Here is a 22198-nt window from a genome sequence, read left to right on the forward strand (position 1 = left end):
CCCGGAGGGCCACTGTCGTGTCCCGGACGCCGGCCGGGGCCGCGAGCCTGCGAGGGGGACAGGCGAGGAGGCCCCGGCGCGCCCGGCCTGTAGTGTTCTCACTAGGCAGCCTCACGGGTGTTTACTTACGTGGCGATTTTCAAATCAATAGCAACAGCAAACTTTTCTAGAAAGGTTTTGTTCCCCTTTCCCGCAGAGTGGGACCCCGTTCACCGTCCACATAAACAGCTATTATATTACTGCGTCCTCCCCGCTTAGCATGGCCTGCGAGGACCAGTGGTCATCCGGGGGCGAGGGGCTGCAGGCTCCGTTTCGGGGCCGGGGACGGGAAGGTGCGGAGACCCCGGCGGCGCCCGTGTCCCGGCCGAGAGACCCGCGGGCCCGGGGAGCGGGCCGCGAGACCCCCGAGGGCCGCCCCCAGGGGCGCGGGCGCGGGGCTCGGCACGGGCGCCGGGAGGGGCCGGCCCCGGGGCGGGCGGCGGGTACCTGCCCGACCTGTCTCCTCCCCTTCGCCGACACCACACCCACGGGACTCCGGGCTCCCCGGGAGAGGGCCGGCGCGGAACAAAGGGGTCTTTGTTCCCCAGTTCCCGGAGCCGGGAGCGGCGCTCGCTCGCGTCTCCCCGCGCCCCGAGCCTCGCGCAGCCCCGAGCGCCGCCCTCGCGCCCCCCGCGCCGGCGGTCAGGGCGCGGCGCCCGGCGGGGAGGGGCGCGCGGCGCGGGCACGGGGGCGCCGCGGCCGCGCGGGTGGAGGGCGGGCCGGGCGGCCTCGCCGGGCTGGCCGGGCGCTGCGGGCCGGGCCGGGCGGGCGCCCCGGGGCTGCCCCCGCCGGAGCCGCGCCCCCGCCCTCGCGTCCTCCCGCCGCTCGCCGCGGCCCCTCCCGGCCGGCCCTGCGCTCCCCACTCCGCTTCTTGGCACTTTCCTCCGGAGCCATCCGCCAGAACAAACTTTGATGGAGAATTTCACACCGCGCTGGAAAGATGCCGGTCATGAAAGGATTGCTGGCGCCCCAAAACACCTTCCTGGACACCATCGCCACCCGCTTTGACGGAACACGTAAGTCTTGCACTTGGATGAGTTGCATATATATATATATTTTTTTTTTTAAACGATCTTTTCTCATATAAATTACTTTCGTTCCCACTGTCCATTTTGCACCAGGGGAGTGTGTTTCCTTCGCTTTCTGCCGAGGTGTCTTTTGTGGGGAGAATTTTTTTTTCAGTGTAGTGTTAACGCTTCGGTGTATTTGGCCCCCTTGATTCTTGGGTTTGTCAAGGCTGGAAAAGAATCTGAAGAAAGACCTATATCTGTGTTCACTGTGGGACCCGTAATGCCTCTTTAAAGAATCGGTTTTTATTAATTTTACGAGGTGAAGATGAAAATTGTCCATATTGGTGAACTGCCAACCTATCTAGAGTTTCAAGGTTCCGTGGACAGAAGAACCTGCCGGGCTACAGCCCATGGGGTCGCAAAGAGTCGGATACGACTGAGAGCGACTAACAGAACAAATTACAGGGAGAGTTTGGAGTGTTCTTTTTCGGTGGAGCTTCATTCTGAAAAGTCTTTTGGATAGGCATGATCCCATCTGAGTTTCAGAAATGCAACTAGAATCAAGATCGCCAAGTGCAAGCTTCCTGTAGAATTCTAAGCGTTGTGAGTGGGTCAGAATATCGATTCCTGCTTCTCAGGTAGAATAAAATACCTTTCGATCTGGAATTACCGTAGCACTTCAGGAGAGACTGTTGTGTCTAGAGATGCCGGGCATGCTAAAGGCAGATCTATCATAAGGGAAAGTTTCAACATATACATATGTATTTTGAGGGCGAAAATCACTGGACGTTTAAGCTTCAGTTTAAAAGCAAAGATATGCCCTGTGGATTCTTGGAGACTTGAACCATTCTGCGAATGGTTCTCTTTCAGGACCATGGTCAGGTCCCCGTTACTTCCGGGCTTCTCAAGCCCTCCTGCTCCAGGGGCGGTTGGTTTTCCTTGCAATGTGCAGTCTGTGCTTTCCCTGCAGCAAAAGCTATCGCTTGGTTTCACTATGAATACCCACACCGTCCTCCTAGCCTTGCTGCTTCTGCGTGTTTTCTTTCCTTTTCTGCCCATACACAAGACTCATAGAAACTCATTTGTTCCAAAAGCTTGTAGTGATTCCGATATCACTTTTTAGGATGATGGCATATTTCTCTGAGTTGATGGGAGAGCACACATGTAACTGTTTTCACTCCAGGAGTCTGGATACACGGTCTTACTACGGTGGGAAGTAAATCCTGGACTTATGCGCTTCAGGAACAGTTAGGAAAGTTTATGTGAGGGAGAAATGAAACATTTACTGGATTTTGTTCAGTTTTTATTTCTGACATCCAGCCGACTCGGGGTGGTGGTTGTGACCGTTCTTTCTGGTGGTTTTATCTTTACCTTTAGCCCTTCCCTCCCCTGTTGTGTTCTAGATGTGTCAGGCGGTATGAGTGAAGACCAATGCTGTTGTGTTAGTCAGATGGCAAGAAGAGAATATACCGTCATTAGGCTTTCAAACCCTTGCCGGTGCCCTCGTACCCACCACCCAACCTCTGCACAACGTCACCACCGCTGTCTTCATGCATGTTTGCCGTTACTACGATTTATTGCGTTAGGACCCGATTCGTTTCTAGTGGATGTTATTCTCGAAGTTGAGAATTTAAACCCCAAAGACTTTTGATATTGATTACAAGTCCATCTATTGAAAATGAACTAATTGGTACACGGTGGTGGCTTATTTCATGGTCGTTTAAAGTTGAATGGAATGCGGTGTGTTCCCAGCACAGCCCTGGGAATTTCATCAGGGCTATATTTAGGTATCAGCTGCTAATGAGGGGAGGCTTTGGATCATCTGTAAGAACCCCTCTGCCTCTTTCACTGTAGCGTTTGATAAACAGAGGACATGTGAGAGAAAGGATGGTGTGCTGCTGAACAGCTCTTTTTCTGTTGTGACCGGACATTCAGGTGAATAAAATAGAAGGTGAGAAGCTCTAAATCCTTGTTTGTGAAGACCATCATCGCATAACCAGCATTTAGAATAATAGCAGACTAAAGCTGTAGAGGAAGAGCTTGCCTGGTCTGTGCTCCAAGGGTCTGTGGAATCCCTGGGGGGATCAATTTGCATGCAATCAATCTGAATCATCTGAAACTTAAACAAATACTTTAAGCAAAATTTAGCCACACATTTTACTGTATCCAGCATCATGGCAAACCATTTTGCCAGCTAAATATGTCATTTATCTTTTTCTATTTTTTATGTGTTGACACAATTTTATTAAGTAAAATTACTATCCCTGAAACTCTTTTCCTGTGATCATCCTTCTCTCTCTTGCTTTTTTTTAGAGCAGTCATTTATTTCCTTGGGAAAGATAAAACTACTTGCAAGCTTTAAATCTGCAAAATTACCACTTGCCCAAATAAAAATTATACTGGAGAAAGAGTAATGCTACTGTACTCAAAACATAATGTGTTTACTTGGTACATTTTCTGCCTTGTTTGTTAGGTATATTTTATAGTCATGTCAGTTTCTTACTCTGTTTTATTTTGGGCAATATCATTGAAAAAATAAGAGACCGAACAATAACCCGAGCAAGCCCCCTTAGTTAGCCACCATGCAGTATTATTATTATCTTTATTGACTTAATACTGTAGTGGAAAATAATAAATCTTGAAACATCATCTAAAATTTCTCCCAGGAAAAATTAAATATATGACAATAAAATCCTATAACTTAATCTATCATTTATCAGTTGATGTATTATCACAGAACAACATCAAAGAAGTTAATAATGCTTTTTATCACCTAGTGATGCTTTTCCTGGGTTTCCCTGGTGGCTCAGTCAATAAAGAATCCATCTGCAATGCAAGAGACCAGCTGCAATGCAGGAGACCTGAGTTTGATCCCTGGGTTGGGAAGATCCCCTGGAGATAGAAATGGCAACCCACTCCAGTATTCTTGCCTGGAAAATTCCATGGACAGAGGAGCCTGGTGGGCTACACTCCATGGGGTCGTAAAGAGTCGGACAAGATTGGGGGACTGAACCACCACCAGAGACACTTTATTGTTTGGCATAATAGGATATTTTTTCTTTTTAATATTTAAGAAGTGACCTCTTTGTCAGGATTGAAAGATGGTAGTGGACCGTTAACTGAAAGTTTTTCCTCATATACAGTATAATTTTAACAACTATTGGAAAATATTAATCTTTTCATATAAAACTACCCTAGCATATATTTACTCTTGAAATATGTTCTCCTGGTAAATTGAATGTAAAGGAGACTTAGAAAAACTAAGAACTTTGCAAATATTGAATATGTGTACCCCATTTAGGGGGAAAAAGTAATTCCAATGAATTTCTTTGACTCAGCATATAGCCATACTTCTCATTGAAACAGTTAAACATAAACACACACACACATGCAATCTTAACATTATGACTGCATATAGTTTATTTTTATACTTTTAATGTACTTAAAAAATTATTTTCAGAGTAGACAGTTGCTCTAACTACATGAATATTAATCTGGACAAAGGGAAGGTATAATAACAGAACACATAAGTGCATATTTTAAAAAATAGTTTTTCAGTGTGACAAATACTTGCCACAGGGTACCATTTGAGAAAAACACTTTTTTTTTTTTTTTGAGTATATAAAACTTTCAAAGAAAAGTGTCCATTTCGAAACAAAGTGGTGCATTAGCCTACATTTTCCAGTCACATCAAAATTTGGCCAGAACAGTTTTTTCCCTTTGGGGTTAGTGAAACAAGGTCGAAGCTCTAAAGGAAGTTTGTAGCCCAGTGGACTCTGTCAAGGAGATTCCAGTCAAAGTATTCAGAAATAATGGTGGTTGAGACACTCATTGGTATTTGCGTATGTTTTATGTATTCCTGCTCAAAGTGGTCCAACGACATTTGATAAATTGGAATGCTTCCTGTACAAAGGCAGTTCTTAATGTGTTCTCTTTCCGTCTGGTAAGATTTCTTCAAAGTATATAGATCTCATAATGTCAGAAGCGCAGAGAGAAGGTGAGGTGCCCAGTGCTGCAGGAAGGGAGCACCTTGGGGGGGCCTGGGGCTTCCTGAGTCTTCTCTGGCTGCAGTGGGGAGCGCGCCACCAAAGGCCCCGGCCAGTGCTGCAGCGGTCTGTCCGTGGAAGGCCGCCGCGGAGACACGGGCAGGCGCGCCTAGCACCGCGTGGATGTCCCGCACGGCGGCTCGTGGCCTCGCTGGTGGGGGGTGCGCGCCGCGGGAGTCGCCGCTCTTCCCACTCTGCGTTCCGGGCGGTGCTTCCCGAGCTGGCCCGTGTTTCTGCGCAGTGAATCGCCCCGCGCCCCGCGGCTCACCTTCCCTCATGTCCCTGAGGTCAGACGCCAGGCAGGGCCCCGTGCCCAGGGCTTCGAAAGGCCACACGGCGGCAAGCAAGTCGTCAAGCTCACAAGGTTGTCGGAGGAATTTAGTTCCTTAGGGTTTTAGGAGGAAGGCCGCTGCTTTCGTGCCAGCCTTCAGCTGGGGACTTTTTTCAGCAGCTGGTTTCCTTTGGGCTCCTGATACAAAAACCCTCCCCAGGCCCTGTCGCAGCACAGCGGCTTACTTCTTCACAATGGAATATAACTCAGCCATAGGAAAGAACTAAAGAACGCCATCAGCAGCAACATGATGGACCTGGAGACTGTCACACTGAGTGGTCAGTCAGAAAACGACAACTCTCGTATTTGTCTTATGTGTGGAATCCAGAAAAGGATATGAATGAACTTGTTTACAAGACAGAAATAGCCCCACTGATAGAAAATAAAATTATGATTACCAAGGGGGAAGGGTGAAACTGAAAGTCACTCAGTCGTGTCTGACTCTTTGTGACCCCGTGGACTGTAGCTGCCAGGCTCCTCTGTCCATGGAATTCTCCAGGCAGAATACTGGAGTGGGTTGCCGTTCTCTTCTCCAGGGAGATCTTCCCAGCCCAGGGACTGAACCCAGGTCTCCCACATTGCAGGCGGATTCTTTACCGTCTCAGCCACCAGGGAATATTCCCAAGGATACTGGAGTAGGTAGCTATCCCTGCTCCTGGAGATCTTCCTGACCCAGGAATCGAACCAGGGTCTCCTGCATTGCAGGCGGATTCTTTACCAGCTGAGCTACCAGGGAAGCCCAGCAGGGAAGGGGGAGAGGGATAAATTGGAGATTGGGACTGACATATACACACTACTATATATAAAATAGATAACGAATAAGGATTTACTGTACAGCACAGGGAACTCTACTCAATACTCTGTAATGGCCAATATAGGAAAAGAATCTAAAAAAGAGTGGATATATGTATCTATATAACCGAGTCACTTTGCTCCAGAAGCCCACAGATTGTAAATCAACTATACTAAAAAAAAAATTTAAAAAAAAGCAAGGATGCCTTTCTTTTGGGAGCTCACCTCCATCAGGTCCACCCAGAATAATCTCCCTTTCAGTTCAGTTCAGTTCAGTCGCTCAGTCATGTCCAACTCTTTGCGACCCCATGAATCACAGCACGCCAGGTCTCCCTGTCCATCACCAACTCCTGGAGTTCACTCAAACCCACCTCCATCGAGACAGTGATGCCATCCAGCCATCTCATTCTCTGTCGTCCCCTTCTCCTCCCACCCCCAATCCCTCCCAGCATCAGAGTCTCTTCCAGTGAGTCAACTCTTCACATGAGGTGGCCAAAGTATTGGAGTTTCAACTTTAGCATCAGTCCCTCCAATGAACACCCAGGATTGATCTCCTCTAGGATGGACTGGTTGGATCTCCTTGCAGTCCAAGGGACTCTCAAGAGTCTTCTCCAGCACCGCAGTTCAAAAGCTTCAGTGATCAGCTTTCTTCACAGTCCAACTCTCACATCCATACATGACCACGGGAAAAACCATAGGCTTGACTAGATGGACCTTGGTTGGCAAAGTAATGTCTCTGCTTTTTAATATGCTATCTAGGCTGGTCATAACTTTCCTTCCAAGGAGTAAGCGTCTTTTAATTTCCTGGCTGCAATCAGCATCCTCAGTGATTTTGGAGCCCCCAAGAATAAAGTCTGACACGGTTTCCACTGTTTCCCCATCTATTTCCCATGAAGTGATGGGACCAGATGCCACGATCTTAGTTTTCTGAGTGTTGACTGATGAGAGATCTTAATTTCATCTGTAAAATTCCTTCTAAAATCACACGACCTGTCCAAATGCAAGAGAAAGGGTAATTACATCTGTAAAATCCCTTCTAAAATCACAGGACCTGTCCATCTGCAAGAGAAAGGGATTAGATGAGGTGTTACACAAGGGGTTGGAAATCTCGTGAGCTGGCTTAGAATTCAGTCTATTAACAGTGCTGTCCCCTTGCTGTACTATCACACAAAGCCTAACATTTTCACATCTGTCTTTCTGTAAAGCAGGTTTACTGAGTGCAGTCTCTGTAATTCTGTATGCACATAAACTCGCATCTGAATCCTTGGTGACTGTATGGCCCAACTCCCTGGGCGGAGGGTGTTTCTTTATATTTGGTGATGTTGTGTGAGTCAGCCCAGCCTCGGATGCGTTTCGTCAGCTGTGTTATCAGATTCCTCATTCTCTGATCCAGGAAAAATGTGGGAGACATAAGGGTGTTTTCAGAATATTAATCCCAGTCTTTTGGCAGCGTGCGCACTCTTTCCAGATAAAGAAGATTCCATGGGGTCTGCTGGTCTGTGTGATGGAGGGTGAACCAGTCCACAGGTGGGGCATCCGTCTCAAGACGAGTCCTTGCGCCCTAAGCTGACCCAGCTGCTTCCACTTTATGTACCTTCAGAACCACTTCTGTGACTGGGCCGGTATGTGGACTGCTTTGAAACAGTATGCTTTCCATCTCTTTCTAGTACCTCTAACCATGTTTCACATTTTAAGAAACTCTACATTCTGCACTGTTGTATTGAGGTTGACTGTGTTAAATAATTTTCTTTATGTAGGCTTTATCCCAACTTTACTAAAAAAGAGAAAAGAAGAAAGAGGGAGAGGGAAGAACAAATTGAGAAGAGGGATGAGGAAGGAGGGAATTATTTATTTTCACTCTTTTGACTTGAGAGATGAATTCTTTATCCTGCAAAAGACTTATCATGTAGGTTCTCAAAACTTTCCTGCAATGAACAAAGTGTTTGATTTATAAGAATTTGGATTTAGGTATTTAGCAGAAACTGACTTCCCCGGTGGCTCAGTGGTAAAGAATCAGCCTTCAAATACAGGAGATGTAGGTTCGATCCCTGGCTTAGCAAGATCCCCTGGAAGAGGGCATGGCAACCCACTCTAGTGTTCTTGCTTGGGAAATCCCATGGACAGTGAAGCCTGGTGGGCTACATCCATGGGGTTGCCAATGAGTCAGCCATGACTTAGCTAACCAGAAATGCATTTCTTTGAGTGAGTGAGATATAATAAGAAAAATTTTGCTACATGACCTTTAAAAGTACCAGATAATTTTGTTTTGACATCATCATATGGAAGAACATGGATAGGTAAACATGTTAAGAATGGAAGCTATACCCCCAGTGTATTTTTCCTAGGCTCTGGGATTCGGTGTTGTCTGTAGACCAGACACGGTGCTCTTCTGGGAGGGCGTGTTCTCTCTTAGGACATCTTTACTTTATTCAGTGAGTCAAGCACTTCCTCGAGGATATTTAATCCATGCTGACTCTATACAGAGCCATTATGCTAGGATCTTTGGGGTAAATCAGGCTTGCCCTTCTCTGAAAGAGGGCGGTAAGTGTATGCCCAGATTGCCAGCGTCGGGTTGGAAAGGGATACGCGTGTTCAGGACGTGTAGGCAGAGGACTGTGCACGTTTGCCTGAGGGAGGAATAGCTTCTCCAGGGAGCGTCACACAGTGAAGGGCTGCTGGGTGGGAATGCTTGGCTCATGTATGACAAGGGCAAACAATGATCTTCCAGTTACTGTGCCACCTTGTGTAGCACTTGTCACTGAGCCTAGGAGACTGAAGGTACTCCTTTTCCTTTTTCAATTGGAGTATAGGTGATATACAATGTTATATGTTACAGGTGTATAATATAGTGATTCACAAATTGTAAAGGTCATATTCCACTCATTGTTATTAGAAAACACTGCCTGTGTTTTCCATGTTGTACAACATATCCTTGTAGCTTATTTTCTCCTGAAGACTTGTACCGTCTTAATCCCTACCCCTATACTGCCCTTCCTCCCTTCCCTCCGAAAGTGTTCATTCTTTCCAGCTAGAGATTACTCGCAGCTTCCACGAGAGTTTTGCAATATTTTTCAACTTCTACCCATTAAGGGTTACAATACTTGGTGTCTGAATTTTAGCCTGGGCTCTCTGAGCAAAGCTGAGAGTCTCAAGCTCATGGGCTTCAGTAGGAAAGGGCTACATTGGCTTGGTCTTGCCTTTGAAAAAGCAAGATACTATTTTAGTGTGTGTGTGTGTGTGTGTGTGTGTGTTTTTCTGGCTCGTATGTCTAGATGCTTTTACTTAATTCTTATAGGCTGTCCAAGTGTGTAAACCAAAACCCTAAGATCCTTCTTCTTAGTCTATCCTAATAAAACCTTTACACTTGAGCAAGGGTCCCCTATTATGCAGTGAAATTGTGTGTTCTTCATTTGTTTATGAATATCTGCTTTGCCCATGAAGCCAGCTTTCCTTAGGAAAGGGAAAGATTGATTTCTGACTACATAGCTGAGTGCCTTTCTCCCCCAGGGCTGTTCACCCCTGTGTTGTACTGTAGGACTATGCCTATGAAAAAGAAAAATAATTGAGAGTGTGCTAGAAAAGTAATTGAGGGTGTTCTAGTCCCTGTGAAGCGACTGGAGAAATGCCAACCCTCAAAGGTACAGAACTGCCACTTCTTCAGAGACATCAGGTTCACCCAGGCAGTGCCTATTTGCTGATCCAGTCTAAACACTAAGTTTTTAAGTCCATTTTGGTTTAGCAGGGCCTACAAACAAAAATGATGAGGTTTCAACTTCATCTGTGGCATAGTTCATACTTAACAACTACAGCAGCTGAAGAGTTTTCTCAGTAATTTAAGCAATCAAATGTGGTTCTTGGCTTATAAATTCCCTGGAAAATTAATTTTGCTTTCCTTTTTAGCTATTAACATAACTATCTCCCTTAAGCCCTTCAAAATTCTCATGACCCCAAGTGAACTGATAATCTTTTCTAGCCCATGAAACCTATTTGTTCTCTGGTAATTGGCATCCCCACCCACCCATTTCTTCAGGCTGGAGATCTGAGCCAGCCTGAGCGGCCCGTCCATCTCATGGGTCATCAGTCTTTGAGGTTTCGCGTGGAAATGCCCTGATTTGGCGCCTCATCTCCCTCTCGCTGCTTCCGCTTTAGTTTGGACCCTGTTTCTCCTGGGCACGATGGCAGCCTTACTCCTCTAGACTCCCGTGGGCATAAGCTTCTATCTGACCCACTTGTGGCCCCTTTCAGGCTGCATTGTCCCCAGAGTGGTTTTCTGTAAAAGCAGCGTCATCATTTAACCCTGCCACCTCTTGGAGGGTCTCCAAAGCCCTCAGTGTCACCTGACCCCAAGGTCACTCTGCAGAATCCTGTCCAGCCCCTGCCTCCTGAGGCTGCAGACACCCTCACCCCGAACTCTCTGGGCCTCTGCCTGGCACCCACCCTGAGGCTCCAGAGAGTCAGGCGACCTTTTTCCTAGCTGCCACGGTACCTTGCTCAAGCTGTGCCTTAGTCAGCTCTCCTGTGTGCTCTGATGACCTGCTTTCAGGTTTCAACACTCAGCCGTCACCTTCTTCCGGTTCTGAGTGCTCATTCGTGGCTTCCTCGCTTGGGCTTATGCTGGGAAGAAACTCTGTGCTCAATAAGTGTTTCTTTGGGTAAAATAATTCATGTTGCTTAAAGACCAGGTTTGTATATGGACTGCCTTTATTGCCTTTCAGTGATAACTCGAGTTCTGTTTATACAGTACTATGTGCTTGAATGTAGTTTTGAAACATAATTCTAGACTGGCTTCCAGCCCTTCATTTTCACATGGGTGGAGTACTAATTTCTTTTATGAAGCTCTGATGATAACAGTGACTACCATGTGGGGTCTGTCTGCATTCATGCTGTGTGCCTGGCTGCTGCTTTATCTGTTCCTACACAGCCCGGCTCAGCAAGGAGGCAGGCACTTCAGTGTCCTTTCTGTACCAGATGACAGGACTCAAGCTCAGAATTTTCCCAATGTTATCACAGTAGCTTGTGATTTTTCTACTCTAGCCTGTGATTTTTCTACTATATCACACTGCCTCTAAAATGTGGTTTTTTTTTAATAGTAAGTATAAACAGACTGGGGCAATCTGTGATAGCATTTCTGGTTTCTGACTCTCGCAAAAAGGGATTTCTGCTTTAAAGATTTTAGCCTTTTCTGGTTCATATACTGCTTTCCCTTTTCATATATTATGCTTTAAGTACTTGTCATATAAGGAATGTTTTTCAATTGGTACCTAAGACTTGTATCTGGAGCTACTAAGTGCCCTCACTTGCAAAGCAGTTTTGCTCATCAAAGAAAATCTAAGAGTAAACCCATCTTCTTTGAGATTTTGGTATTTAGAATTTACTGACTTTAGAACTTTCTGTGATGTTTTTGTTGTCAGGCTAATCTTTCTATAGAAGATGTTCCAATTTTTATGGCTGTTATAGTGACATCTTTTTGTATTTTTACACTGTTAATGTCTTACACAGGAAATTCTTCTACTCATTTTGAGTCTACTTTTATTGGGAGAAATATATTCTCCAGTGTTAGGCACTTTTAGCAGCAATCATTTACCTTTTTTTGTAATGAACTTATAGGAAGAGGACTTCCCTAGTATTTGGTAAAGAATCTGCCTGCAGTGCAGGAGACCCGGCTTTGATCCCTGGGTCGGGAAGATCCCCTGGAGAGGGGAATGGGAGCCCACTCCAGCATTCTTCCCTGGAGAATCCCATGGATAGAGGACCTGGCAGGCTACAGTCCATGGAGTCGAAAGAGTCGGACACGACTGTGCAACTCACTTTGCTTTACAGGAAGAAGTAAGGGCATCTAGCTCTCTAACTGGCAGATCTAATCTGAAGCACTTTTTTTGTTTGTTTGTTTTTGTTCTAGTAAGTCTTTTGAACAGATTTCCTTTTTGTTCTGCTCAGTCCAGCAGAGTTTCTTGCTATTCTTACTTTCTTAGTTATTAAACTAGAGGGGACTGAGGCCAGAACACTTATCCAACTTTCGATGTTTTATCTGATTGTCTAGAAGAAATGATCTTTGTAAGAAGTTCAGATGTTATCAAAATGCCAGATATTCACTTTGACAGGAAGCAGCTTGTCCTTAAGTGTAGCGTTTTGGCCATTGCTTCAGTGGAAAGAATGATATAGAAGATTAAATGGAGCCTATTTTAACCTCAACCCAGAAGGCTGTTTCTACTGCGATTCCATGAATTGTGGAGAAGAGTGGATGTCTTGGGACTTCAGCTTTTGTATTGTATTGTAACTTTTGGTTTGAATAAAAGGCATACAGTTAATTAAGAGATAATAATAATAGCTGCTTGCCCAGCGTTGCAGCATATTGATTCTTTCATGCCATTGCTTGAATTGCTTTTGGACTAATCGATAAAAAGTGGCTTCCTTTTGTCGTTTGTAATGTACATGTATTTACTGTAAGGGAAACTGAGCATTATCTAATATATTTAAGTTCTGTTTAAATTTCCTTTCCTGATCATATTTGTTCATTCATATTCCTTACCCTTTATTAATTAAATTGTTTCATTCCCTTTTTGACATTTGTGAGCTCTTTACATAGTAACACACTGAACGCTCTATTAGTGATGTGAATTGTGTACGTTTCCTCCAGCTTTGGTGGATTTTTGCATTTTTATGTAAATGAATTAATCAATTTTCCTTTTATGATTCCTGTGTTCTGTGCCATGCTTAGAGAGATGTTTTCTATTCTGAAATTATTAAAAAGATATATCCTATATATATGTGTTCTATCTCTTCTACCATAGTTTCATTCTGTATATTCTTTTTTTCTACTCAATACATTGTATAATTTGATCTGTTGAGTACAATATAGGGATCAAATTCTTCCTTTCTAGATCCGTATCCATTTTTCTAACAATATTCTTCCATAATTCATCTTTTCCATGCTGATTTGAAATGTCTAGATTATCATGTTCTACATTTGTCTATGTAATTCTGTTTTTGACTAATTACACTCATCTATCTTATTCTTAATGTGTAGTTTCACAGTTTTAATTATAGGAGTTTTATGATGTGTGTTAAAAGTCTCATTCTATGCTGTTTCCCCTCAAGAGTTTTACTTGGCTAATCGTACTTATTCCACAGGAACTTAAGAATCAGATTATCTAGTGGGGAAAACCCCTCAAGGTATTTTTAATGGAATCTCCTGTAGGAAAATGACATTTTTATAATGTTGAAAATTCATATCCAAAAATTCGCTGTATATTTTTATCTTTCACATCTTTTTTGGGGATTCTCAATAAAGGTCTTGCGTATTTCTGGTTTATTTGATTCCTAGTAATTTTATCTTTGTGACTGCTACATAAAATCAATTCTTTCCTTCCACTGTTTAGTGTTTCTAATGCAGTCATATTTATTTATTTGAAGGCTATTGATTCTTATTTTTAAAATTTTTCTAACCAGTCAGCTTGCTGAGTTTCTATTATTCTTTGTAATAATTTTGCACTTGGGTTTTTGAGGTTTTCAGGTAAGAAACAATATTGCTGTCAAATAATAAAATGTTTGTTTTCTTATTTCCAATTTTCACAGCTCTTACTTTTGTCCCTTTAATTTTTCTGTTGTCTAGTTGCTTTGGCTAGTATTATAAATACTAAAAGAAATGGTGATGATAAAGAACATCTTTCTTGTTCCTGACTTTAATGGGAGTCATTTTAGTGCTTTTCTAATAAGAATTTTTCTGGTTTTTAGTTTGAGAAATATTTTATTATTAAGAAGATTTCGTTATGTGTTCTTAATTTATCAAGCAGTTTAATCAATTCTTTTCATCACCTGTTCAAGTAATTCTGTGGTTCTTTTTGAATCAATTAATAGATTCTTTTGACAGATTCTGTAATTTCAACTATCCTGGCATTCTTCCAATAAAAATTTCTTGGATGTGTTGCTGGTTTTTACTTGATAAAGTTTTATTTAGCACTTCTCTTAGAATTTCACTTGTTGCTGTTTTATTTGGAATTTTGGAATGTGTGTGTGTAACGTTCGTCTTTTGTATGTGCATGTCATTGGCTTTCTGGTGGGGGATCCACACATCCATATTTGTGCCAGTTAGAATGTAGTCTCATTGGGTTTAATATTGGTGCCAGATTTTTCTTAATTTACTGTATTATCACTCACTGTTGCATTAAACCGAGCCAGGATGGGCTGGGAGGTGTCCAGTTAGTTCTGCAGCTTGGGCTCACGGCAGTTTACTAGCGGCATCTCAGATATCTGTGTGCTGAATGCAGTTCTTACTTTAATGTGTCCTTAAATCTGAAAGATACCCAGCAGCAACACATACCTTGTATCCTGGCATTTTCCAGATGAAAAATATGCATGCATGTCCTTCCCTAGAACAATACACCCATTGCACAACACCCGCCTGTAACACCGTGGCTTGCAACATGCATGATGCTGCAGGGCCACAGGCTTGCGCATTCAGGAGGAAACATAGGTTAAGCACACGTGAACATGCTAACCTTTATATCTGTCAGGGGTGCCCGTATTGGGGCAGTGTTACTGACCCCATTAACATCAAAAGCCACAGATCTGCTGAATAAGCATCAGCATGCTTTTATTTTTTTAAACTAGTATCTGATGTCAGGAGATTATGCCTGCAAGTGACAGTTCATCCCACAGAAAGTGCCTTGGCCATAATTGTCATGTAGTATTATTACTGAGTTCCAGTTCATACTGGTTGCTGCCCAACAGGTCAGTAGTCAAGAGACGAGTTGTTGCGGCAAGGAGTGTTGATTTTATTTGAAAAGCCAGCAGACAAAGAAGATGGTGGGCCAGTGTCCCAAAGAACCTCTTACCTGAGTTAGAATCATTCAGGCTTCTTTTATCCTTAAAGGGTAGGAGGCTGTTGCAAACTTCTTGGTGCAGAAGTCCTTTGTTCTTGCAACTGTCCTTGTAAGTCTGGTACAATGTTCCTAAAAAACTCCAAGACAATTGTTGTTGGCGGGTCTGCAATTTGTTAATCTCTATGTGAATGGAAAAGTGTTATACCTTTAAACTTCAGAGCCTCAACAATGGGTTATTCCGTGTATTTCAGGCTCTAGGCAATGTTCTTTTACAAACGCCCGAACGGAGATTAGAGGTGAAAGAACAGAGCCAATATGGAGTCAGGTTTGCTTTTCTCTATTGGAGCATGATTTTACATTTAGATCAAATAATTGATCTTCTAAATGAATTTCATTCATTCATTCTTTTTTTTTGGTAAAATTTACAACAGTATAATTTACATGCCATATATATGGAATTTAGAAAGATGGTAACGATGACCCTATATGCGAGACAGCAAAAGAGACACAGATGTATAGAACAGTCTTTTGGACTCTGCGGGAGAAGGCGAGGGTGAGATGATTTGAGAGGGTAGCATTGAAACGTGTATATTATGTGAAGCGGATCACGGGTCCAGGTTCGACGCAGGAGGCAGGGTGCTCAGGGCTGGTGCACCGGGATGACCCTGGGGGATGGGATGGGGAGGGAGGTGGCAGGAGGGGTTAGGATGGGGAACACATGTACACCCGTGGCTGAACTCATGTCGATGTTTGGCAAAAACCACCACAATATTGTAAAGTAGTTAGCCTCCAATTAAAATAAGTAAATTAATTTTAAAAAATTACATGCCATAAAATCATGCCTTGTAAGTATAATTCAGTGAAGTTTACGAAAAACCTGTAGTCATAAAACTGCCCCCACAGTCAAGATACGCAGCAGTGCCTTCCCCTCCCCCCACTCCCAGTCTCGCGGGACGACTGATATTTTCCCACCTCCTTATGGTTTACCGTTTCTGGGATATATGGCTAACGTGAAACCGCACAGCGTGTAGCATTTTGGCGTGGGCGGGGTGCTTCTGACTCCTTTCACTTAGCATAATGCTTTTGCAGTTAATTTTTTTGCATGTGTCAGTACTTCTATTTTATTGTCGAAAACTTTATTCAGTTTTAAATTTGAGTTTTCTGGTACACAGAAAAAAATGAAGCAACAGTGGGTTAATGTATTGATTCAATAGTAGAAGAACTTAGTATTCATACCATCAAAGTTTTCTATGAAAAATCAGTTAACTTTAATAATTCTTGAGTTTTTGCATCAAATTCATGGATGTAAGTAAAGCTTTCCCAAGTTTATCTTATAGAAGATAAATCATATATTATTTTAAGTGTTACTGTAAATTCAGTTAAATGAATCCTTAAAATAAAATTACTTGTTTTGTGGTGACAAGAAAAATGTAAATTCTGATGGAGTATAGTATCATAGTGAAGATAATACATATCAAATTAAAAAATATATGCAGGAAGAAGAAATGTGCTTGAACTTGGTTATACATTTTGGTGTCCGAAAAGTGGTATATTCTAGCAATCATTATAGAGGCTATAATGCTCATAATTACCAAATATGTTTCTTTGTGAAGAATTCATTACAGTAGTCACACTATGTGATATTTGTTAGATACAGGAAAGCATGTGGCATGGCAGAACTTGGTTTTTCTTTTTACTGCCATCATCAGCCAGAATTTTAAACTGTCTGAGCCTTTGAATGAATGCTTTGTAAACAGCCTAAGTGCCTGACAATTATTCTTCTTTTCTGAATGATTAGTATTTTCTGAATGATTTTGTATTTTCTTTTCATTTTGTCTGAAATCACTTGAAAATATTTAGTCAAAGTATTTAATCAGCAGAGTATTAAAAAACTTCATTTTAGTGGATAGCAAGTATTGTAAACCAAGCTCAAAGACAGGAATACTTTGAAATGTATCACTTGATAAAAAAGGGGGAAAGTGAAACAGTAAGAGCTCAAACTATGTGCTAGATTTAAGAATTTTCCTTTGGAATATTTGGAAATTTTGGCTTGGAAGACTTTGCTTCTGTCTTTAATTGGACACACTGATCAGTAATGAAACTGAACACAGTTGAAAATATCTGTAATTTTTCAGCAACTGCATTTGACAAAACACTAAAAAGGATAATAGAGATCCTTTTTGTGAGTTTCTTATATTGTAAAATTTGTATTGTATTGTACCTTTTTTGAAGGTAATTTCTCTGAGTAATGAAAGGACCAATGAAGGATTTGGACTGAAATACTTAGATGCTCAACATAAAAAGTAGAATTGAGATTTTCTCAATGTAGCAAAGTGTTGGGGACGAATAGAATTAAAAATATTCTCTGTGTAGCAGAATTTATCGTGTGTCTTTAAGGTAGTTCAGCAACTACAGAGTATTTTTTCAGTTAAAACTTTTTATGGTCTATAGCAAAGAGTTAATTGAAGATGCCCACAATTTCAAATTTATTAAGCATAAAATGCACCACTGAGGAAAATTACAGGAAATGTTACAAAAGATATTAAAATAATAATGTAGATATAAGAGAGATATTATTTAGGTTAATACCACCAACTTAGTGTAAAAGACAAATATGGGTAAGTATATAACAAATGTGTGAAAATATAATGAAAAATCATTGTGTTTAGGTTGTTTTATTTTCTGGTAATATATAGATGCCATCTCATAGAAATAATTTTATATTTCAAAATAATTTTGGGAAAATGGAAGGCTATAGGTTCATTGATATTGTAAAACCAGTCAATAATAAAAAACAGATACTTTAATAATTATATAATTTTATTCTTTGATACATATTTTCACTTTCAAAGGCATCCCCAGGTCATCGTATGTTATGCTCACCTCATAAGAAAATCTTCAGAGCTCTTTGAAATAGCGACTTTTTGCCCTGCCTTAGGTCTCCAAGTACAAATTTCTTTACATTGGACTTTTAATTTACCTTTGAGATTGTCTTCTGTGATAGATTGATGAAGTTGAGGAAAAATTTATCTCCCAGTTTTAATTGTTAATATAAATATTAAAATAAGAATTCAAGGCTTTGTATAACCCTGTCAGCTGTCTCTTTAATTCTGATACACCAGACACCTTGAATGGAAGGGACGTGGGTGTCTCTTGGCCTGTGATTGTTCCCAAAGAGTATTATTGTCTCCATTTTAGAGAAAAGGAGGCAGAGGACCCCAGAGAGCGTCAGGATTTTGTCTCAAACTATCACACAGGAGGGCTGGGCTCTCCCAGCCTTTAATTGAAAACCCATATTCTTCTTTCAACTTGACTCCGATTTCACATAGAAAGAAGAAAAGGAGAGGAGAATTGACAGTTAAAGAAGCACAGGCTGGAATCAAGACTGCCGGGAGAAATATCAGTAACCTCAGAAACGCAGACGACACCACCCTCATGGCAGAAAGTGATGAAGAACTAAAGAGCCTTGTGATGAAAGTGAAAGAGGACAGTGAAAAAGTTGGCTTAAACTCAACATTCAGAAAACGAAGATCATGGCATCTGGTCCCATCACTTCATGGCAAATAGATGGGGAAACAGTGGAAACAGTGTCAGACTTTATTTTCTTGGGCTCCAGAATCACTGAGGATGCTGATTGCAGCCATGAAATAAAATGACGCTACCTCCTTGGAAGAAAAGTTATGACTAACCTAGATAGCATGTTTAAAAGCAGAGACATTACTTTGCCAACAAAGGTCCATCTAGTCAAAGCTATAGTTTTTCCAGTAGTCATGTATGGATGTGAGAGTTGGACTATAAAGAAGGCTGAGCCCCGAAGAATTGATGCTTTTGAACTATGGTGTTGAAGACTCTTGAGAGTCCCTTGGACTGCAAGGAGATCCAACCAGTCCATCCTAAAGGAGATCAGTCCTGAATATTCATTGGAAGGACTGATGCTGAAGCTGAAACTCCAATACTTTGGTCACTGGATGCGAAGAGCTGACTCATTTGGAAAGACCCTGATGCTGGGAAAGATTGAAGGCGGGAGGAGAAGGGGACACCAGAGAATGAGATGGTTGGATGGCATCACTGACTCAATGGACGTGAGCTTGAGCAAGCTCTGGGAGTTGGTGATGGACAGGGAGGCCTGGCGTGCTGCAGTCCATGGGGTCGTAGAGTCAGATACAACTGAGTGACTGAACTGAACTGAGTAACCATGACTCCAATGCTGTTTTTGATGTTTCATTTATATTAGTTTATTTAACCGCTGCAGTTCTGCAAGGTAGATGTTTTTATTCCTACTTTGTGGACAGGAAATTAAAACCCAGAAAAGCTGAATAAATTGACAGAATCATGCACTTTTTAAGTAGTGAGGTTGGAATGGATACATATTGTTTTGATTACAGTAGTTTGTGTTTAATAAGACAACAAAAACTTGGAGCTAAATTTTAAGGCATTCCATTTATTAGGGTTAAGACCTTAGTGGTTAGGTTGACTTCACTTTGAGACACGAACCTTTTTTATACTTTTTAAGAACATGTCCTTTGGGAAACTCAATTAAGAAAGTTACAAGTAGCATGTTCTCCAAATGGCATTCAGTGGATTACTTCAAAAATGGTTCTTTTATTTGTGAGGGATCATGACCACTGGTGTTGATCACTCGGGTGACATGCATCCAGAGCTAACTGTAGAACCATGTCACATTTTAAAAATGCTTCTGGCCAGTTAGTGCTTGCTTAGGAGTGACATGAGGGTTGGAGAAGGGTGGAATTATAAAGAAGCATAAGGAAGCTTTAGGGGGCTTCCCTGGTGACCCAGAAAGCAAAGAATCTGCCTATAATTAGGAGACACGGGTTCAACTCCTGGGTCAGGAAGATCCCCTGGAGAAGGAAATGGCAAATAGATGAGGAAACACTGGCAACAGTGTCAGACTTTATTTTTCTGGGCTCCAAAATCACTGCGGATGCCGATTGCAGCCGTGAAATTAAAAGACGCTTACTCCTTGGAAGGAAAGTTATGACCAACCTAGACAGCATATTAAAAAGCAGAGACATTACTTTGTCAACAAAGGTCCGTCTAATCAAAACCATGGTTTTTCCAGTGGTCATGTATGGATGTGAGAATTGGACTGTGAAGAAAGCTGATCGCCGAATAATTGATGCTTTTGAACTGTGGTGCTGGAGAAGACTCTTGAGAGTCCCTTGGACTGCAAGGAGATCCAACCAGTCCATTCTAAAGGAGATCAATCCTGGGTGTTTATTGGAAGGACTGATGCTAAAGCTGAAACTCCAATTCTTTGGCCACCTGAGGCGAAGAGCTGACTCCTTTGAAAAGACCCTGATGCTGGGAAAGATTGAGGGCAGGAGGAGAAGGGGACGACAGAGGATGAGATGGTTGGATGGCATCACAGACTCAATGGACATGGGTTTGGGTGGACTCTGGGAGTTGGTGATGGACAGGGAGGCCTGGCATTGCTGTGATTCATGGGGTCGCAAAGAGTCAGACATGACTGAGAGACTGAGCTGAACTGAACTGAAAGCTGTTAAAATGCTTTCCTGGGCATAGGGGGAAGGGTAGAGTTACAGCTATAGTACTAGGAATGACACACACTTATTCAGTATTCTGAGTGTCACAGCGTCTTGATGAGCAGCCTTTCTGGCGTATTATTAGTTGTACTGATGCAAATTATTGAGCAGAGGAGACTTGAGAAACACGTGAAGTTGACAATGAAGCTACTGAAGTTAACAATGCAGAGTAATTGGCATAAAATCGCATCAATGTACTTTTCATCAGTAGTACAGACTTGCCTGCTCTACTAGTTGTCTATTGGTTAACATAGCTGAAAAGTTATGGGCTGGCTGGGAGGTCAGCTAATCCACGATGCAGCCTGGGCTTAGCTGCGCTGCTCTGGGCCCTTGACCGGGCTCGCTGGCTTCTGCATCTTCAGGCTCTGCTCCGTCTGGTCGGTTCACAGGAAGCTGACCCGGAGGCGTTTCTGCTCCATCTGTCTCTCAGTATATGCTGATCTGAGTCAGACTCTGTGATCTTGGCAAAGGCACCACAAAGCCAGCCCAAAAATAACAGACTTCTTAAAGACGTTTCTTATCACGTTTGCTAACATCTCAGTGGGCTTCCCTCATAGCTCAGTTGGTAAGGAATCCACCTGTAACGCAGGAGACCCGGTTCTATCCCTGGGTCGGGAAAATCCGCTGGAGAAGGGACAGGCTACCCACTGCAGTGTTCTTGGACTTCCTTGTGGCTCAGCTGGAAAGGATCCGCCTGCAATGCGGGAGACCTGGGTTCGATCCCTGGGTTGGGAAGATCCCCTGGAGAAGGGAAAGGCAAACGGAGTCATTTGGGCAAGCATTGCTGTGGGAATGATGCTCCTCCCACGGTGAGCAGGCGCAGAGCACTCTGTGCCGGAAGAGGGCTGCAGCCAGCAACAGTGCTCGCTGTGTTAATATTATCCCGGGGAGGGGGAGTGTCTTTTAAAAATGAAGTGAGTTCTTAAGAAGAGATTGGCCGTGTTTATTTTCTTTGTAAAATGACAGTCTGGTATCTTTACATGGCTTTACTTCCTCACATGCTGTCAAATTTAACCAGAATGCCAAAGAATAGAAAATGTGTGATGCTACATGTTTGATTTACGAAAACATTACAAACAGAGAGGGGCCGAACATTGCATTGGCCAAAAAGTTCGTTCGGATGTCTCTGTGCCATGGTGTGGATAAACATGAACGAAGTTTTTGGCCAGTCCAAAATTTCTCTGTAATGAGAAACTACACAGGCGAAAAATACACGTTTGTGTGATGTTTTGCACAGATCACCTACTCTGACAAAATGGAAGTCACCGGGCCATGGCAGTCTTCCCTGTCTTGCTGACAGTGTTCTTGTACCTAAGCACAGGTCCTTGGACATAGTTAGAACATCAAGTGCATGTTGAATGAATGAACCTGCAAAATACAAAGAATTCCCTTCTCATTATTTAAAAGACTTTTTTTTTAAGGTATTAATTTATTTACTTGACTGCACAGTCTCGGTTGCAGCATACAGGATCTGTATCCCTGACCAGGGATTGAACCTGGGCCCCTGCATTGGGAGCCCAGAGTCTTAGCCTCTGGACCACCAGGGAAGTTGCTTGCCCTCTCATTTAAAGGTTTCATGGAGTCAATGGCTTTC

The 22198-nt window shown here is 42.7% G+C and overlaps 1 protein-coding gene across 1 annotated transcript in view; it reads left to right on the forward strand.

Moving 5' to 3' along the window:
* The first annotated feature begins 979 nt into the window (after positions 1-979).
* KCNH8 (potassium voltage-gated channel subfamily H member 8) overlaps positions 980-22198 on the forward strand; it is a 495092-nt gene continuing 473873 nt past the window's right edge. Inside the window, exon 1 of the mRNA XM_088834824.1 lies at positions 980-1055. Coding sequence (XP_088690950.1) covers positions 980-1055 — 76 coding nt within the window. The remainder of the gene's footprint in view (positions 1056-22198) is intronic.

The sequence above is a fragment of the Moschus berezovskii genome, chromosome 1 (genome assembly GCF_049115385.1).
Source record: "Moschus berezovskii isolate FMDL1 chromosome 1, NW_MosBer_1.0, whole genome shotgun sequence".
NCBI lineage: Eukaryota > Metazoa > Chordata > Mammalia > Artiodactyla > Moschidae > Moschus > Moschus berezovskii.